The 20713-nt window shown below is 40.9% G+C and overlaps 1 protein-coding gene across 2 annotated transcripts; it reads left to right on the top strand.

Moving 5' to 3' along the window:
- The first annotated feature begins 5697 nt into the window (after positions 1-5697).
- On the top strand, positions 5698-19492 carry CIMIP5 (ciliary microtubule inner protein 5). 2 transcript variants are annotated; one of them, XM_015859420.3, is made up of 4 exons: positions 5698-5792; positions 14594-14728; positions 16333-16372; positions 16994-19492. In XM_015859420.3, exons 1-4 carry the CDS (start codon positions 5740-5742, stop codon positions 17183-17185), a joined length of 420 nt encoding a protein of 139 aa, XP_015714906.2. In that variant the 5' UTR covers positions 5698-5739; the 3' UTR covers positions 17186-19492. The 2 variants fall into 2 exon arrangements, with proteins under 2 accessions (XP_015714906.2, XP_015714905.2); XM_015859419.3 differs by lacking the exon at positions 5698-5792 and having other exon boundaries at positions 13973-14728.
- Positions 19493-20713: the final 1221 nt, after the last annotated feature.

Consider the following 20713-nt stretch of genomic DNA (forward strand, 5'->3'; position numbering starts at 1 on the left):
GCCTTTAATTTCATGCTCTCTACAAGCCAGATGATTATTCCCTTGTTGATTTAATTGTGGCCCACCAAAGGCACTTGAAACCCTCAGAGAAAGGCTTTTTAACCTGCCTTATGCTAAGGACACTGTCCTTCAAAAATCATCTGCAGTGGAAGGAGAGAGGAGTTGAGACTCCTTCCTAGAAGAATGATAGGTATGAGCACAGGAAATGTTTCTATATCTGTGTGTGTGCATGACCATGCCATGGGCTGCAGGTTCTTCACATGCTTATATAATATATAATATGATAATATTGAGAATAATATTACAAAAGGAACACAGCCTTCCTGATGCTAATGGGTAATTCAGTGAAGTTGGTCTCATAAAGCAAGTACCAGGACCCTGAAATTGCATTTACCTGGCTCTGATTGGAGGCTCTGCATGCAAAATTCTTGCATGCCCTAAGGTTTATGTGTAGCACGTAACCCCTCATTTCTGTCACACCTATGATGAAGCTTGTACAGAAGAACAAGCAACTCACTTCACGTAGGCAACACAGTGTTGCTGGTGCAGCAGGAATTTAGGCAATACAAAATGTGAATACATTACTGCTAGAAGAAATGTTGCAGTTCCTCTTTGTTTTGGTTTTTCGTTTTGCACTGCATATGTGCTAAGAACTGCTGTATCTACCTAAGGCCTCTAGATAATATTTTCAGCGTCATTATTTGCAATGTAGCTGACTGACTCCTTCCACCTCTCCACCAATCCCACCCATAATGCTGGAGCTTTTCCTTATGATGTCCTCTGCTGAAGCTGGAAAAAGAGAGGAGTTTGTGAGCAGAGCAGGGACCTTCTGCTGCCCCTCAAACATAGCAGGTGATTGCAGTTTCAGTGCCAGCTACATCTGCTGAAACAACCCAGAAACTCTGTTACCCAGCGGAAGAAACAGCAAAAGCCATCACGAAAGCAAGGGACAGAAAAAATGCTTTCCATTCCATTTATATCAAGTCATTTGGGGCTGATAACAGAAAGAAAAGCCTAGAATATTCCAAAAGAATAAAATTAGCTGGGATGTGATTATCAGATGTGCTCTCTCAAAATCTTGTCTGCAGTGTTGGTTCATTAACCCGTTCTTTTATTAAATACTCATATAAAGGCTTTGAGACAGACATCTTGTTAACTCACACATAATGACACTGCATCTGGCCCCATGCTTTCCTCCATACATCAATCAGACATTTCAACTGAAACGCTTTTCATCTGGTCCCGAGCAATTGGTAACAATATTGTTACCAATTACAGGCAAAATACACAGCCCAGCCATAGCAAATGGTACTGTTGGTCAATCATATGTTAGGTTTCAACACTGAGACACTTTGCATACCAAACAGAGAATAATGGGAAAATGGTATACACAGAGAATATAGTATGTACATTAATGGCTTCTTGTAACGGCAGAACTCGCAATAATTTAGGATCCAATTTCACCAGCAGTGACCGCAGTCTCAAGGCTGATGATTTACTTAATGCATTACATTATGCTAGAGCCTATTTGCAGTAAGCAGGTCATGCTTCTCCCCACACCAGCTCTCCAAAAGGGGCTGCCTTAAGGAGAGACCTAAAACAAAATGGGGAAGGGAAAGGCTGAAATAACTTGAAATCCAAAAAATCCCCAAATTCACATGGCTGTTTAGCTGTGGGCTGCCAATCAGGCATAGAGGTGTTATCCTTTCTTCTTTACATCCTACTAAATCTATCTGAGGAAATTCTTCCAAAACTGATTAAAAAACAAAAAAACAAAGCCAGGATCTGTCAGATGGGCAACGCTCCCCCATCCCCCTGGCATGGTCTAATTTCCCTGTTCCTCTGCAGAGCCCTGTGGGAATGTGAAAGGGATGAGAGAAAGAGATGGAAGAAGAGAAAAAGGAGGAGGAGGGGAAGTTATTTCCAAAGGCAAACCCACCCTGGCTCATGGTTGGAGACAAGGCTGTCCAAAGAGCTGCTGTTTTCCCTTGTACGCAGCTCCCTAAAGTATGCACATTGCTGGCCACCAACAAGACCATCATCTTCATCATCTCATTCATCTTAACTTTGATAATTTTCCTGAACTTTGCAACCCATTTTTCTCATTTCTGTCTAAATAAGGATGTTTTTTTTTAAAAAAAAAAACGATGAAGTAAAGCATTTATATGTGTGACCATTTCTATTTAATGTGTTTGCTCCATTCCATTTAGCATAGCTCTATTATATGGCTTTTTTTAGATACATATATATTACACCTGGATTTTTGCACAGGTAAGCAGGTTGGTTCTGACAGTGCTATATGTGACATGAGACATCAATTCAGTAAGAAAATAACTGTAACATCTGATGCTGTTTGCAAGAGTTGGTTAAGGAGATCGACAAGGGCAGGAGCACTTTGACTTTTTTTGTATGGTTTCTCTGGCAACAAGAGCAAATAACACAGGTAAAATTATAGTCCCATCACGCTCCATGTGCTGACAGTACATAATATATAATTGCAGGCTTCCCACCAGAAAGCTTACTTAGTATAATCCTATACAATCCTTTCTCTCGCACTGTTTCAGGTGTTCCATCAGTTCCGCAGCTTGCAAAGCCCTGAATATTTGAAGAAAACAAACCCCTCTGAATTGGCTTTGCTACTGCTTGGATTTGTGAGCACATGACAGGACTAATTTAGCCTGTCTGGCAGCAATAATCCTAGATTATTCAAAACTAAGGAAAAGGGGGTGCATGCACCATGTCAGATCAAGAGAGATGAGAGATTTCAACTTGTGGTTGGGCAGAACCCCCAGCCCACCAGGATGAAGCATTTCTGCTCTTCCCACTGGGTGGCACCAGGTGTGGGTCATCTCAGTAAGCATCTGGTGACCCAGCTCAGAAAGGACAAAATAAACACTCTGTTCCCTCCCCAAAGGTGAATTTCATATTGAATGCTGTCACCCCTTGGTATTTTGGAAGAAGGCAATGAAAAATGGTCAGAAGTAGCTTCACAGCTGCCAAAGATGGGGGTCCTGGGCTCGGCCTGCTCTCACATGGCTGGTGCCCACCACAGCCCTGCCTCACTCCTGCCTCATGTAGGATCTGGACATGGGATGAGGGGGTTCCTTGGGGACAGCAGCTTTGCAACCCAAAATCAGCCCTGCTCCTAAGCCTGCAACTAAGTGTCTGTCTAACTCAGCAGCCTAATTTTGTCAACTTTTTACACATCACGCATCAAACAAGTCAAACTAAGGAAGCCTGAGGCTACGGAAGTCAACCACAAACCCTCATTTCTTATCAAGAGCTGAACTCCAGATATCTACCTCTGGATTTAGGATATCTGAAGAAGCAAAGAGTAAGTAACAGTAAAATAAAGATAAATTCATCCTAAGTGAAATAGTGTAAAATAAGGGCACCCTGGAAGTGCATGTGCCTCTATGGAATAGGAGACATTGAGAGGAAGGGCAATTAACAGCTTTGGCTACCACAAAATACTTGTAGAATCAGGGATATCTTTTTCCCCCCTGTTCCGAAGGATGCTCAATTAATTAACTACTTAACACTGAGAGCCTGAAACTCTGCAACAAGTGTCCTTGTGTGTTTCTGTGTAGGGTCCTGGTGTGAGATGAGCACATCTCTGCAAGACATCTCCAGGCCAGCAGAGATGGGACCTGATTGGGACAGTGCATTGGTTAAAGCAAAGGAAGAGCTTTGCTAAGATGGGACCTGCTCTGCCGGTCTGTAAAACATCTTGTTGGTGCTGCATGCCTATGATATTCCTGCCCATTCCTGAGATGTTGCCTTGCATGTGTTAAATACAGGGCAGCCCAAGGAAAAAATTACCTAAAGAAAAAAAAAATAGTTGGCCTCCACCTTGCCCTACCTGCTCTGCAGGGCTGGAGGCAGTGTTAGTGATGGAACCTTTTTTATTTACTGCCTTCGGTATCCAACATCATCTCTTCCTCCTGTTCAAAAGGCCTTGTCCAAATTTCCTGGGCATCTGCTGTCAGTGAGGGAACGCTTGATGCACACTTCACGTCTGTGTTCAGCGACCCAAGTCATTGACAAGAGTGCTTTATTCTGTACTTGCTCTTTCACACCGGTTTTTGTTCTCAACAGAGTATTTATTTACAAATCAGTTCCTCAGATAAATCTTTATGAGACAATTGTCTCAAATGTAATGTCCAGAATTTGGAATTTAATAAAGCAGCCTCCTTCTTCCTCTAGAGATTGTGTAGCCTCCAAAGAAGCAATCACGGTTATTGGTTTAATCCACACCATGAATCCAATCTTCTTTTTATTTTCATCAGAGAACACTTCTGATGTCTTTGGGATGTTCTACATTTGTTTTTTTCTCTCTTGTTCTGTTTGTTTTCTAGTGACAGAAATTGGAATTATAAGCATTAGCAGGATTGCTCCATTGATTCTTAGGATCAATACTAGATTGCTTTTCTCTGCTTGTAGCAGACAGCTCAATTCTCCTATGACTTCAGAAATATTAATCAGAGTTACAGTCATTTTATAGCTTCTTATCCTAACACTATCATGAATGGCTTAGGAAACATAATACTTTTCATATATCTCCCCTAATGCTGGCTTTTCTTTCCAATTGAACAGAAACTGAGATGGCTGAGAGTGACCTTCTGGGGAAAGCTACAGCCGTAAATCAAACCAGCAGAGGCTTCACGTGGCCTGCAAGTTGTGACAGACTTAAAACAGCAAATACATTTTTTATACTACTAAGCTATGGATTTCTTTGTAGTGTAAACAACTCCTCACCAGGCCTGAGGTTTTCTGAATCTTTTGTGATCTAACATGCTGAAGACTGACGGCCCTGGTTATGGTAGCTCCTGGTCTGGAGCTGCTGTTGGCAGTGCCTCCATCACAGGGCACACTGTCACTGAGCCAGTGGTTTCTATAGCAGCAAGTGCTATATAAAAACCTGACTTTTCCCTCACCAAGGTAATATTTACATGATTTAAGGAAGCTGGGGGGGGGAGAAGAAGCACAAACTTGGATCTGTGTATGTTGCAGATGTGCACCAAGCAAGCATAGCACTGAAGAATCTGTGAGGATCAGCTGTCCCTGGATTTCAAGACTCATTTCCCAATGATTGAAGCAATGATTCAGATGCAGAACAGAAAAAAAGGTCCATTCCCAGTATATCCATTGAAGGCTGAAACCTCCTGCAGACAGGACTTTCAGAACAGCTTTTCTGGAGTATTTGTCAGTAGAAGTTTAACTTAAATAATAGCCATATTTTTCAAACAAAAGATGAGAAAATTATTATGAAGTGGCAATATAGAGTTTTCAAAACACACACATAATGAGCAAATGAATTTTTGTATGGTTTTTAATGGAAGAACTCATATTCTACTGAGTGCTTACATGAATCTCCCTTAGAACTGTCATGCATTATCTTCTATGATCAGTAAGTCAAAAAATACCCTCTTCCTGCTGAGTGATTTACTGACAGCCTTCATAAATAAAATGCTTCACCATTTAAATACTGAGGGTAAATTTATCCTTCTATTTATTACATTAATTCTTTTGTCATTAAACCAGTTAGTGCACCAGTTTAGAAGATTCCTTAGAACATACATTTCTATGGCACAGACATTTATTTGAGCTGTACACAGAAGCTGAGGGTTGCCATGGTGTGATCTTTTGCTCAAAGTCTGTTTACTTCTGTGAGCTAACAACAATACCAATAGTAGAGTCCATACAACAAAGTACAAAACCAAGCAGCCGCTACTCACCATGGCACTGAGAAGCCCTTATTCGAAGGAAATGAATACTTACCATAAACAAAGGTATGTAGAAAATCAAGTTAAACTCTTATTTATTATTATTAATAATAATAATAATAAAATGGTATTTGAATATTTCTTCCAAAAGAAAAGCTTTAGAAAGAAGGACTTTGTAAAATGTGATTGTTGTTTTCTAGTACTCTTGCAAAATAAAGTCTGTGCAAGTTAGGATATGCAGCCTAGGTGAACATCCATGTTCTGCCATATTAAGGAGACTCTGAATGAACAGCAAGTGGCAAAGAGCAAAAAACAAAGAGACAGAGCACAGCTTTAGTAATGTGCACCACTCTCTAACCTGGATGAGGATGCATGGTTGCACCAAGCTTGTGATTGCATCTCAGTTCTCCTAAGTCTGAATGTGTGACCTCAGCATAGAACTTCAGTCCAAGTGGTCCTAGGAAGGCCCCAGTAATGGACACCCAACAGAAATGCCTGCTGTGACGTCTCTAAAATGGCCTTTGGCAAGAGCATGGTGCCATCTTAACCACAGAGCCAGAGCAGGTTATTTCTAGAACTGATTCTCATTAACTAGCAAAACCGTTCGGCTCACATGAGCTGCTCTCCTACTGCAAGTGTAATAAACGTTTCTGCTTTTCATTTGATGCTAATGGCAGAGATGATATTTTTATAAATAGACTTACAGGAAGGCAGTCTAAAAACATCCATCCTCCAACTGACAGATTCAAGAATATAAACAAAACTCAAACGAAAGAAGAATGGCTGAGATTAGGAATATAAACCATAACAAAGAGGGGAGGAAAAAACAAAACACATCTTCCTCCAACATAGGGCCGGAACGATTCCTTCTAAAAAGTGCCGGCCAGCTATTCCCTTTATTCATGAGTAATTTCCCCTTTAATAAGCAAATCAATAACAGGAAAAAGCATGCAGTACAGTATAATTATTTGAGCTGGCTTTACCTTGCTCTCTGACTTGGCTCTCCAGATACCAGAAGAATATTGGAAACCCTGCTTCTCATTCATTCAAGATTCGCTGGTTTCATTATATTTCAGATGAAATACTTCCCATTGTACAGGCCAGCAGTCTTTGACAAGTCACTGTTGCTGAAAAGTTTCTTAGGTTGTCTGCTTGGAAAAGGTTGCGAGATGCACTTTGGTCATCTCAGGTGCTGTGATCAAAGCTGGATTTTTAGAGAGGCACATAAACCTCGTACTGGACGTGTTTAGATTACATTGAAATCTCATATAAAAAGTAAGATAAGGTCTTGCCCTTTTCGCATCAACTGGTCAATTGTAAGAAAGTAAGACTTTATTCTAACTCTGCAACTGTGTTTTCAGTTGCCTAGCTGCCTAATTCTGCTTCAGAAATGTTCAGATTCTCAGCATTCAGAAGACCAGTTCATTCCTATCATTTCATATCATTCATATCAGTTCATTCAGTAATCCAAGGATAAGGTTTCCTAAAAACAACAACCTGTCTTGAAAACCATCTTTACAGCCAGGCTTGCACTCTCTTCAATAAAACCATAAGACAGTCTTCAGTGAAGCATCTGTTGCAATAAAATTCCCATCTGAAAGCTGTTCCATTTCTGTTTGGCTGCCCTGGCCATAAGATCTTGGACACAGCTGTGTTCTTTCGTTTTTGCCTTACTGTTTGGGTATTGGTACATGAACTGTTGCACAACTGAGCTAAAAATACAAAGCTTCAAACACATCCAGGAGGATTTCGCATTCTTTTGGCTCTCCATTTCTTTAGGGAACAAAAGTTTCCATCTCCATAGAAAAGGAAAAAAAAGCTCACTACAACCCTAGAAGGAGTGAGTCTGAACTGAATGAACTGAACAACAAAACAGCACAGGTGATCCACAACAATCATGTCTCAGATGCCTGTGATTTGCCCATCTGCCCCACTACTTGTCATTCCAGGTCTTCTGAACCTTCTGTCTTAGTGTGCTTGAGCAACAAGACAGAGTCAGATCAGACAGGGACAGAAAACTGCTTGAGTCAGGTAAAGCTCAGACAGACCTGTGCAACACAGGCAATGAGACTGGTCATCAGATCTTGTTCAGTCTGGTGCAAAGAATGCTTCAGGGAGTCCCAAGAGCAGTCTTCCAGCATCTGCAAGTAGGTTACTGAAAGGACAGAGCCAGGCTGCTTCCTGCAGTGCACAGTGGGAGGATGATAGACAACAGGCACAAGCTGAAAACAAAATGTTTCTGACTACATATAAGGCAAAATTTAATCTTCAGGAGAACAGTTAAGCAGTGAAGCACGTTACCCAGTGTGACTGTTCAGTCTCCATCCTTGGATGTTTTCAAGACCAAATGCAAAAAGCCCTGGGCTGGTCTCATCTTATAGCTGACTCTATTATGAGCAGGATGTTGGGCTAGACGCACCTTGAGGTCACCTGAACCCTCCTGTGGATTCAGGGAATGTGTCACCAGGTACTGGGGAATCAAAGAAAAAGCTGTAGATAGAAAAACCTGCATCCAGTTATGAAAATATCCTGCCTCTAGGAAGAACCTCCTTCTAAAGCCTAACAGTCGGTGTTGGCCAAACCGGAGCCTGAAGTGTGGTTTAACACCAGCTTCTACTTGTACATTAATAGAAACCTGCAATGAAGATGGTAAAAACAGATATGAAGATGGTTTATCAAAAAAAGATAGAGTATAATTGACGTGTTCATACAAGGCTTCCCGATTTTAGACTCTGACACCTTGAAAATACTAAAGGGAAGGGGCTCATTTGTCTGCCAACAGAACTGGCAAATGTTAAGAACATGAACCCTTCATTTAATATCTAGAGAAACATTTTAAACAAGTTTTAGGCACCCAGATTCAAAACCCAGCTAACTTGAAGAGAATTTGCCTGTCTTGCAGAGAAATTTTGGTATCTCACATCAAAGCAGAAAGTTAATGTACCTTTCTGAATACAGCAAGCGGGTATAAATGAATTATGCAGTGTCCTAAAGTAGAGACCAGTAAATACACCCTTAGCTACTGAGGGATATAGATAAGGGCCAGAGAGCAATAAAAAAACCAAACATCTTGAACATTAAAATAATGTGATACACATCAGAAATATTGCAACTCACAATAAAATATCTATGTAAGAACAACAGTGTGCCAGGCAACACAGAAAATTGAGTCTCTGTAGTATATGTGAAGCAGCACTGTTAGAAGCTGACCTGCAAGCTGGCATTAACTGTTCATAGAAGCAGAACAGTTAATATTCAGGATGCAGAATCAGAAAAGAATAAAGCTATGTGAGATTTCTGAGGTCAAGGCTGCTGCCTTAGTACTAAAGCAATATGAAGAGCAGCCTTTTCAGGAGTACTTAACCACTTTATATATAACATGTATACAGTATATATATTTATATATACATTATATATATGAGTATGTATGTTTTATGTATATATGTATTAGAACTATTAGTGCAAGAAAAGAGAGGATAAACAGAATAAAGCCAAGATTTATTCAATTACAAGAGCTCCCTGCCCTGGTAAGGACACGACATGAACAACTCTAATTGAATCCTAAAGATCATTTTGGCTGTCCAAGCAATTTTGCACTTCTTCACAAGATCCAGCCTCTATCCAAGCATGTGAAATTCCAACTGAGAACATCGATAAGACTCAGCCAGTGAGAAACATTCTTTCCTTTTTCATTTCTTTCTCCTGAAATGGATTCTTCTAAACGTTCTTAGTCCCATACAACCCTTCAGCATCCCTGCACAAAGTCCCACTACAGTGCCCATGAGGCAGGTTTAATAAGAAGCCTCTCTCAGTGCCTTCCAGCATTATCAGACTATCAGCCTAGTCTGCAGAGTACTGGTGAAAACACACCAAAATACAGATCGCCCATATTGTCAAGTTATACTGCTTCCAGTTGCAATTTTAACTATAATTTGCTTTTGATACAACTAAAATTGAAAGGAAAAGGTCTGCATGTTGCATGGAATAGCCACAGTTGAGTGTTTTTTTCAAGTGAACAGTATTTTCAAATGAATAACTTTTGTTTCAAGCAACTGCCTATCAGTCGCTAGCATATTTTGCAACACTCGAGGCAAGAGGAAAAAAAATCCCCAACAGACTTCTTACAGCTTCAATTTCATTTTGAAGTGTCAGACTCTGTGTCACTGGAAGCAGACATTCCCTCTGCAGCACTCGTAAGCTGCAGCACAACAGACACTCCACTTTCCAGGCTCGCTCAGCTGAAATCCCATTAAGACAAGAATGAAGTTTATACTTTTCTGTCAAAGCTTCAGTGAAATTTAACAACACATGAGACCTTTAACCAAGTGGCAAAGTAGCCTTCACTTAAAAAGGGATTTAATCCAAGCTTGTTGTTTTCAGGACTTTTCATTTTGTTTGCACAGAGCAATGCAGTTACTTCTTGTTGAGACCAAGCTGAATGTCGCTAGTAGGGTCTCCCACCTCCAGGTTTTCCAGATCCCTTGCTGGTTAATACCTATTCCTTCTCTATCGGGTACTCAGCATCCTGACACTGAATATCTAGCATCCTACCCTGCCAAACTCACCATTTCCACATGGCAGTTTTGTCTGACTACAGTGATCCTGATTCATTTGCTGACAACAATGCATATGGCACTACTCAGAGACTGGCAGCACTGCCCATGTAGAAAGATGGTCATGGGGGTTTCCATTCCACTGGCAAGGTTTTGATCTTTCCAAACGGTGAAGCACTCTCCTCCAGCTGATGAATTTGCTTCTGCCTCTTATCCAGATGTGACATACCTGCTGCTGCTCTGCTTCTACATTTGTGTTTCTTAGACTACTGCAGATACCTCCCATCAAATGCAGAATCTATTAAATGAAAAACGCTTTCCTGTCCATTAGATCATGGGTCTGATCTTCACAGATGATGCAATATGGTTGTTATGTTTCTTGTGAGGTCCTGTGTAGTGAGGTCCTGGAACAGGCTGCCCAGGGAGGTTGTGGATGCCCCGTCCTTGGAGGTGTTCAAGACCAGGTTGGACGGGGCCCTGGGCAACCTGATCTAGTAAAGGTGTATGTTTGGTGGCCCTGCCAGGCAGGGGGGTTGGAACTACATGATCCTTGAGGTCCCTTCCAACCCGGGTCATTCTATGATTCTATGATTCTCTTTCAGGTGATTTTGCTGAAAGACAGGAAATTATACCAAGTAATTTCTCTCAAATTCAGTAAGGAAAATACAGGAAATAAGGAAAATAGGAAAACCCAGAAATCATCCCAGCTCCCTTTTGCATGGCCTGAACTATTTAAAACACGAGGAGCATTTGGCAACATTGCCCTTCAAATTTAGAAACAAAGTTTTCAGAGGAAAATTCACTACAAAAAACAAAACCTTTTTTTTTTTTTTTTGGAAAACACAATTCAGAAATTGCACCTGGATGAGGAAATCAAATACAGGCACAGATAATTTGGTCTTCTTAACTGTTTAATTTAAATGCTCAGTTGTGAAAAATGTATGTTTTAAAAATAAGTCAGAGAAATCTTGAATAACTTATACTGCAATACCCTCTTGTGGCCATATACTAATAGTTTATTTAAACAGCTGAAGCTTTCTTCTCCCCCCTAAAAACCCATCTTTTTCCTTTTGGAAGGAACTAGCTCATATATTTGTTACAGACAAATCTGCATCATCATCACTTGTCTGGCAGCAACAAAGGGATAACCTCTGTTTTGCTCTTCTTCAGCATAATGGGCATAATGGGCCCTGACACTGCTTATCAGAGAAACTAATACCAAAATTAACCCTCAAGCAAAGGCACCATCTCCTACAGTGACACTCATAACAACATTTTCAATTCTCATGTCCCCAAGCAGAGAAAATAAAGATGCTATAATCAGTTTTCATGGATACATACAACATGAAGCCACAATTAACATTAATCTACTCTACTGCAGGATGGGAAGAATTATGAAGTGGATCAGTTGTGTTAACCTAAATGAGTTCCACTCTTAAATTCCCAACATTGTTATAAAAAACCCCAACAGCTAAACCAGCAGATGAGAATATTAGAGAAAACAGTTCAATACCCGCAGAACTACTGAGCTGTATATTCAGTGGCCTGAATCGGCTACAGGTTTGTCCAGTAAGGAACCCAGAGCAGTCCCCAGAAATGTCACCCTTAATGGAGACCAGTTATGAGAACACAGGATAGTTTTTAAAGTATTTGCTCTTAGTGTTCTGTTTTTGGAACAGCAGCTGTTTTAAAGTCATAAAAGTCACAACCACCACAAAACTTATTTAGGCAGCCATTATCGCACTCCCATCTGCAATATCCATAGAAACAACTGGAACAGGATGAAGTGTCCAGCCACTGTATGTAGGCCTATAGATTATATTCATTTAACAGCAGAATTTCTAACTGGTAAAGACTCCCATCTTTTCTGAGGTTGCAGTCTTGGACCTAAATATCTGACTTTAACCTACTAGCTTACTTCCAAGCAGACATTCCTGCTTCCCAACTACATCAAAACCAAGTCAGTTACATCTTCTGCATCTTTGCAGACAACATTCAAAAGAACAGACTCTATGCACTGGCCAGCAATGTTCCCATGTAAGTTATTCAGTGACTACAACAAGTCATTTGGAAACTATATACTCAGCTGATAATCATTTTTAGCTTATTTTCATATTTAGTTTGCATAAAGTGACTTGAAAAGGGTGGAGGTGTACAAGATAGAAGGGAACGGACTCTTTAGCAGGGTCTGTTGCTACAGGACAAGGAGAATGGCTTTAAACTAAATGAAGGGAGATTTAGACTGGAAATAAAGGCGACTTTTTTTTATGAAAACAGCAGTGAGGCACTGGCACAGGTTGCCCAGAGAGGTGTTGGATGCCCTGTCCATGGATACACCCAAGGTCGGGCTGGAAGGGGCTCTGAGTACCTGATGGAGCTGTGGGTGTCTTGGTGCACTGCAGGGGAATTGGATCAGATGTCCTTTAAGGGTCACTTCCAACTCCAATGATTCTATGAAAGGTTATAATAAAAATAACAGAAGAACTCTGTAAACATTCATTAAAAAGCATTCAATTCACAGGAATAGCCTTTCCAGCAGGATCTTTCCCTGACCTGATCAGAGGCTGAATTCCTACACTGCACTGATAAATTAATTGGGTCTTCCAAGCATGCCCCAGGTTCCTCTCACTGCAGTTGGATGCCGCTAAAATCACACCCTTCAACTATCTATCTGCCTACAGTCCAGGAGAGGATCTTGGAATGAATAAAAAGCTTCTGGAGGAGGAACAGAGTCAGCTATGAGGCCTGGTTGGCAAACAGCTCATTCCTTCAGTTATAGGGCTGTGTGGTCATGTGACATTTTTTGTTCTTTTTGGATGAAAGACGTGGAAAAAAAACTTTAGGTTTCAGTTCCCTCAGAAAAGACAACAACACAGACAAAAAGCCTACGAAAATTGCATTCCAATCCAAAGCAAACATTCTGTTTTGACATCGATCTTTAAACTCTTCTTAATTTATGATACTGAAATTTTTGAAGTCATGGTAATTTTTTACAAACACAGAAATATCTTTTGCTCAGAAATGTCTACATGAAATGTCTGGATTGTTGGACAGTTACAGCTATTTTAAATTACTTCTTACTTGCCAAATTCAGCGTGTGCTTCCCAATAGCCCCCAAGTAAGTACATTTTCCCCCCCAAAAAAAGAAAAAGAAGAAAGAAAAAGAAAGCAAAATCCCTAAAAAACAGATTAGCATTTACTAGGAAGTTGAGGCACGAAGCTAGAATTCATCTGGAGCTGATTCCCATGACTCAGAAACAAGTCAGTTGAGAATTGAAGAGGAAATTTATACTTAAAATGGCCTCATTTTCCTGCAAGGTCACCAACACTTGAGGAAGTGACTTAATACCACAGAGGCCATCACAGGCTGACTGTAGGGCTGACAAACTGACATTTCAGACACTGTTTTGAAAATTCTCACTAATAGCTCCTGAAAGTTCATTAAAAAGAACTTCCCATAGTTGCTTAATATCTTCTGAAGAAATCTCTGAGTATTTTATACGGACTTTTTATGATCTTTGGATGCTCTTCTTTAAATCTGAAAATAAGGAGCTTTAAAAGCACAATTGCATTGGAATATCTTCTTTCAAACAAAAGCGCTCTGCCCCAAACAGTCCAAGGCCTCAGCAGCTGTCGGCACAGGGTTTCTTCCCCCTCTCTGGTGAATATTCACAAGCCAGCCTGGTTTCCAATGGAGACAGTAAACACATCAGGGAAAGCAGCAGCTTTCGGGAGGTTTTGCTTCTGCCACAGAGCTACGACAAAACTCCTCCTGACAAACCAGCAGCAGTCCCACAGCATGCTCTGCATTAAACCACGCTTTGCTGTTCTGCATGAACATAAGGTGGTCTCAGCTGTAAGCAGCACGCATCACCTCCCTAAGCTGAGAGCTTGCTGCTTACAGCTGGAAGCCGATGGATTTCAGTAACAAGCGTTTCTTACAAAAACTGTTGTTACCACAGAAACTTGTTCAGCCTTCATGCAACGAAGCAACGCAGAGCAGTAGGAAATGATCATTAAATAACAAAGAAGCAAAACGGTGCTGAGCGCTACCTGTCAGAGCTGGTGTGAGTGCTCATTTTCTTAAAGCAGTCCAAATCTGCAGCTGAAAGAAAGCGCTGGGGGAGGAGGAGCACTGAAAGCACAATAGCAGGCTTAACCTTCCTAAAGTTTCAGTAGCTCTGTTATGAGTGTCAAAATGGACACGTTGGAAAAGGGTTCTGGATTTGGGAGGAATACCTTGAATGGTTCTTGGCATCCAGCAAGCAAAGCTCTGGAGCAAACAGCCTCAGCTCCTCCTCTGTCTCGTGGCAGCACTTGGCCTGGAAGAGCACACCTGGCTGCTAGGCCCAGGGCAGAGGAGCGGGCAGCACTGCAGCAGGACCAGGTACAGCAGGATAAGGTCTGGAGGGAGTCTGTGGAGGCTGAACGGAGAGGAAGAAAAATCTGGTAAGTCATTTGTTCCAATTCACCCCTCTTCTGCTCATCTCGGCAATAGTATTGATGCACCCTGACATCATAGGGCTTCATCCGAAGCCTACACTATCAAGCAAAGTTTTCTTCTGCAGGATCCTTGGATTAGAACCTGCCACCTTAGCATTAGAAAGATTCTAACGCTATATGAACTCTGTTCTCTACTGGGCAAAATCTATGCCAATAACTCCCAACACACTGAAAAAGCTGAAAAAGAGATGCAAAGAAGCGCATGTTTTCTGTCTTTTAGCTTTATAGGGATCTCCACAATGATTATATAAATGTGCCAACCTTTATAATTTATTGCAGACACACTGATATTATCACCACTTCTCATATTCTTGGAAATGGCTGAAATGGAAATTGAACAGAGTGTTCTGCCAAAACATGATTCTGGATTCCCAATCTGTAAATCTCCTGAACATACCCTACAAGCCACATGAAGACAGGAAAAATCCCATTATTTCAGTGCTTCAGCAGAAAGAACAGCCTGCATACATGTATTCACCAGTTACCTGAAAGAGACAGAGATTAAGATCCTCTCTGTCACGTAACTTGTGAAGTGCTTCTGTTCATACTTCAGTACACAACACAGACATAATTCTTACAGGAATATCTTTGGTAAAAGTAAAAATAGCTCCAGTTCTGCCTATGCACTAGCCAAGCAGACAAAAGAAAAAAGGCAGAGAATGAAGCACACCGCTTTTAGGATGGTTTTAGGAAGGGAAAAGAAGCCATCTGAAAACTCCTGTCCTCCTCCTCAGTCCTCTGGAGGAAATATAGATCATAGTTTGGGTTTCTCCAGTGTCTGCTGTGTTCACTGTCTCTTTTTGCCTGAGGGAAAGGCTGAAGCCTGGACTCTGACTCACACAAAGCCTGGGCTGTGGATGCAATGCTGCTCTCCCTCAGTTGTACACTCAGGACCTTTCCCAGTGGGCCCAAATGTTCCATGCCCATTCTTCAGCAAAGGCAACAAGAGGGACACTACATCTGCCCATGTCTATTAGGGCTCACAGTCATGGATGTCAGTGCAAGCCCATGTTCATGTGTACTTAGGGTAACACATGAACAGCTAACGCATGCCCTGCTCTCCATCCTTGGCAACAGAGACACAACTCTTGCACAAGGGTAGGACAGATATGTGGACAGATGTCTAAAGTCAGCATTGCTGCCGACATAGAATCATACAGTTACTCAGGTTGGAAAAGACCTTGAAGATCATCAAGTCCAACTGCAGCCTAACCATAGTACCCTAACTCTAACAACCCTCTGCTAAATCATATCCCTGAGCACCACATCCAAACATCCTGTGACATCAGGCCACAGCCTGCAGAGAACTGTCCTTTGGCGCCTCATCCCCATACCAAAGACAGTGATGGGAAAAGCTCGCTATGAGTTTGTGGTCTGACCTGAAGTGGGTACAGGCAAATGGCAGAGACACAAACTTTTCTCATTAATGAGCACCTTACAGTGACGTCCAAACCTGGTACACTCATATAGTGTTCAACATAGCAAGATGTATAAAACAGGGACAAAAAAGACAAAACATTTTAAACTGCAATTTTGACTTCTGTTCCGAGGTACCAGAACTGGAGTTTCCTAAAGGACTACGACCAAATGGTAAGTTTCAAACAAATACTTAACTGTAATCCAGGTTCTTTTTAGCTTGCACCACTTCAAAGGACACTAATATTTTAAATGGAGCATATTTAGGCATAACTGGCAAATGTTTGAAGACTAAAATCATTAGGAAAACAAAAGAGAGCTGAGGTGTCATTCATCTTCCATAAAGGAATACAGCTTTGTGCGTGCCTTCAGTCTGCTCCAGTATTTATAACTTCATGCAGAGAAAAGTGCTAGAAGAACCAGCTCAGGGGAAAACAAAGTGTAAGATAATGTCATACTAAAATCCAAGCCACTACTAAAAACAAAACAAATATCGTCCCACATCATGACCATTCCAGAGCAGGCTAAATTCTTTCTCTCCTGACATTTTAAGCAGCATATTTAAAAATGATTCATTTCCCTGTGCTATCTTATTCCCAGGAAAAATTGCTAGGAAAACTTTTTACTGTATTTTTGCAACGCTTTCATGTGCATTAGGGAACTATTACATGCTTACACCTTAATTGTCAAAAAGCAAAAGAGCTGATGTTAGTAATAATCTCTATAACCTGTATTTTCAGAAGCAAATGATGCAGCTGTGAAAACTCCAGCATTAATGGTCTTTGTTTCATCCAGGGTAACAAAAAGGAACAGAAGCCACTGCCAGACTGTACATCTGTGTTTTCAAACACGGTTCCCAATTCGACCAACCAGAACATTGGTAGTAGGATGAATACTGAACATGGCAAGATGCTGATAAACATGGATTACTTCTTCAGCAGGGGAGCACAAAAGAGGAAACTTGAAGATGACCTCCAGCTTTCCTAATGCTTAAAGTAAAGATACCGGTAACAAAGCAAGTGACAGAGATCTAGCTAATAGACTTCTTTCAGACTGAAAATAGCAGGGAACAAATTCCTCATCTTCCCCCTGATATCAACAGTACTGTCCTGCGTGGAGCTTTTTCAAGAGCAAAGATGTATGTCACCAAGCAATGCCTAAGAAGACAATCCTCTTCAGATTTGAGGTAACTGGGCCATATACAGTGAGTCAGGACCACAGATCCCATCTATCTTCCCATGCGAGGCCATTGTAACATTGCTACTAAAGAGAAAGTTTAGAGTCTAAGGGCAGTTTCTTCCTGAATTTTTACCTCCTGAAAAGAAACAATTGATGGAGATCAGTTCAGATGAGTTGCACTACAAACAACATGATACAACCTCTGAAAGTCAGTGTGATAAAGTGCAGCAGGTTGTTGTATTTCATGTATTTAGCCAAGGATTCATCAGCTTGTCACCTGCGTGTTTAAGCTTGTTCTTAGGAGTAAAGTTGAAGGAATGTAAGATGCGTTACATGCATTTTCAAGCCTCCCTGCCGAGAAACCTGAGCCAGGCTGAGCCAGGTTATATTCTTATTGTCACCATTCTTTAATTTAACAGGGATGTAGCTCCTAAAATCTGCAGTTACCCAGGGAAATCATAAGGCTAAATCGACACAATACTTACAGCCTGTTTACTAATGCATCTGGGTGCAAAGCTTGTTTGTGATCTGTTGTTTTGGAGGAAAAAACATTAATCAGCAGAGCATGGAAAATGGAAGCCTACACTTTCAACAAAATAATAATAATCTTGCTGAGCTAAAATACCTTCTGATTTCTTCTAAGAGAAGAAAGCTGCAGCAGGAACTGTTTTTATTTCAAATGCATCTAGTGGGAACATAGCAAGCTCCACGTTTTCTAACCTGCAGATGGCACTCACTTCCCACCAAGTAACCCATTGCAAAGGGCACAGCAACAGCATTGCACAATACCTTCCTAATTTCTAAGGGCATTAAATAGTTCCAGATTCTCAACAGTGTTTGCTCTGTGTGAATCCAGAGAATCCCTGTCCCAGAGAGGCCCTGCAAAATGGATTGCACGGGACAGAGGGTGGTCACAGCACTGCACTTTATCCTTCTACTCAGTACTGGCACTGCTTCAACTGAAGCGTTTCTTCCAGTTTTGGGCAAAACATGGAAGGTGCTGCTCTGAAGACGTGGGCACTAACAAGACTTGAGAAGCAAAGACTGTAAACAGAGTACTGGGAAGTTTGGCTATGAGGATACATTAAACAGGTTATTACAGCTTAACCTGAAAAAATAAAAAGAGAATGGGAACTGAGAAATCTCTACCTTTAAATGTTAAACACGCACAGCCATCAGGAATGACATATTTAACAAGGTTTGCCTGTTAGAGTGTGAACTGTGTAACTGAAGCAGTTTTCATCAGTTATCAGATCTTCACTGGAGTTGCCGGAATCAGAAAACATGGCTTTTCAAAACATATCCAAAAAGGATTTAAAAATCACATCAGTTGGGTCAGACTGGCATAGACCACACCTCTAAAACCCAGATCACCTCATGTTTCAATGAGCGCACATTCCTAGCCTTCTTCTGGCTGCCACTTTACAGTGAAATGCTTTTCACTGCATCCAGATGAGCCTTTTTCAATCAGAGCCCCTCTGAAATCCATCCTTAGTGCCTAGTGTGTAGTTAAAGTAAGTTAACACCTACAGCAACCTTCAGAGAACACAGCTGGGAGCTGCTGAGGACTCAACCAAAGCTGCCATAGATCCTGTGAGCAGAAAGCAGTAAAGAGGTATTCTGTAGACACTGTTTTCTTCCCAAGTTTAGCGATCATTTTTTCTCTTACCAGAATTAATGTCACCAACAAATCTTTATTTACATAAGCAGAGACACTGAGAAGGAATGGATGACAGCAGCACTTACATTTGTAAATGATCGGTGGAAACTCCATTTATTAAGGAGATTGTACAGATACTAAACTGCGCTGTAAGCTTCTTGAGAAGAGTTTTTATGATGTATCACTCGTGCTTCATGGTTTTATAAGAGGGTTTTTTTTCTTTCCTTTAGCTGCCAGATCTCAAAGAAGAGATTATCTGTGTTTAGAGAATCCATTCTCTGTATTTCTTTCAGTCAAAGCGCACAAGTGGGTAGGAATTTGAATTTAATTCTGGAGTTAGATAGATGGCTTTCTCTTCTAAGGATTGTTCCCAGTGCCTCCAAGTCTTGTGTGTTCTCATTTCAAGCTATTCTCATAATAAAAATGTGTGTAATTGTTCGTATTTTATAACAAAACATACGTAACTTCATATAAACCTTTATTTCTTCTGCTCTTAGAATAGTTTTTGTACACAGTTCCCATGTGACATCTTAACTATGCAGCTTTCTATTCTAGAAGGCTGGTGATTCCAACCATGTTTTTTAGAAGCTGTATTTCAAACTGCTTCTTGGCCTTTACATTATTCTGAAGCAGTAGTTAAATGGATTTACCTACCAAAACTGTTGCAACATGGTGTGCAAATTGCGAGAACAGTCAGATTCCTACAACATAAGAAGAAGAAAGCAATTATGTACAGGCATTTAGATGGACAACAGAGGCCAGGCCCAGGAGCCAAAATATTTATAACACAATGTATAATACATAAAAGACGCATTGCATACATACATGCACAGTCACATTTTCCCCTTTTTGAACACTCTGTAGAACAGCATTTCCAACTATATGTTCATCCCAGTGCAGACAATTTGCCTCTTCACAAGAAGTGGGGTAGGATTTTTGTTTTGTTTTATGTGGGGATTATTTGATTGTTTGTTTTTTTTGGTTTATTTGCTTACTTTCTTTGACTTCTGAGTTTAGAAATGAACAATGATTTGTAATGGGCCTCAAACTGCTTTTTCTAAGCCCTGCTTGGATAGAAACCAGCAAAACTTTCCTGAAGTGGAATATGTGTCTTAAAACTCACTACTCCGAATCAGCTCTTGCTTTGCCCTGTTCAGAAACCTCCATGTTTGGCTGGATTCTTTGAAATCCAGACGCTTTTCCAAGAAACCTTGAACCTCTGCCAAGCACTGAAGAGGCACTTGGTTCTGTACATCACAGCCCTGCCCACAACCCTCTTCTGTCTCCAAAAGGACAGATGCCACAGACTGATGTCATCTCATAACCTTCTCAAAGTCACTCTCAGAAGCTGCATGTACCCACAAAACCACCAAGAATCTGGGACTAAAGCCTCACCTCAACCTCCCACTTTTAAGCCAGGTTGGTAGAGCCAACAAATATCTTTTCATTGGCTTCCCTGGGAATGCCAGCAGGAAGCTCTCATTTGGCATACACCAATAAACTGCAATAAAAAATAATCTCCAAATATATAAGCTATAAACGTTACGAGATCTGGTTTCACTTTATGATTTTGACCTGATGACTTCAAGCTATCTGTTTTCCCCAGTTAGTGATAATTAACCATCCTCACAGGATATACTGTCTGGGAATTAACAAATGCACATATGCAGCAACTC

Source organism: Coturnix japonica, chromosome 3 (genome assembly GCF_054131305.1).
Source record: "Coturnix japonica strain WE chromosome 3, WE-NBRP24, whole genome shotgun sequence".
NCBI classification, from domain to species: Eukaryota; Metazoa; Chordata; class Aves; order Galliformes; family Phasianidae; genus Coturnix; species Coturnix japonica.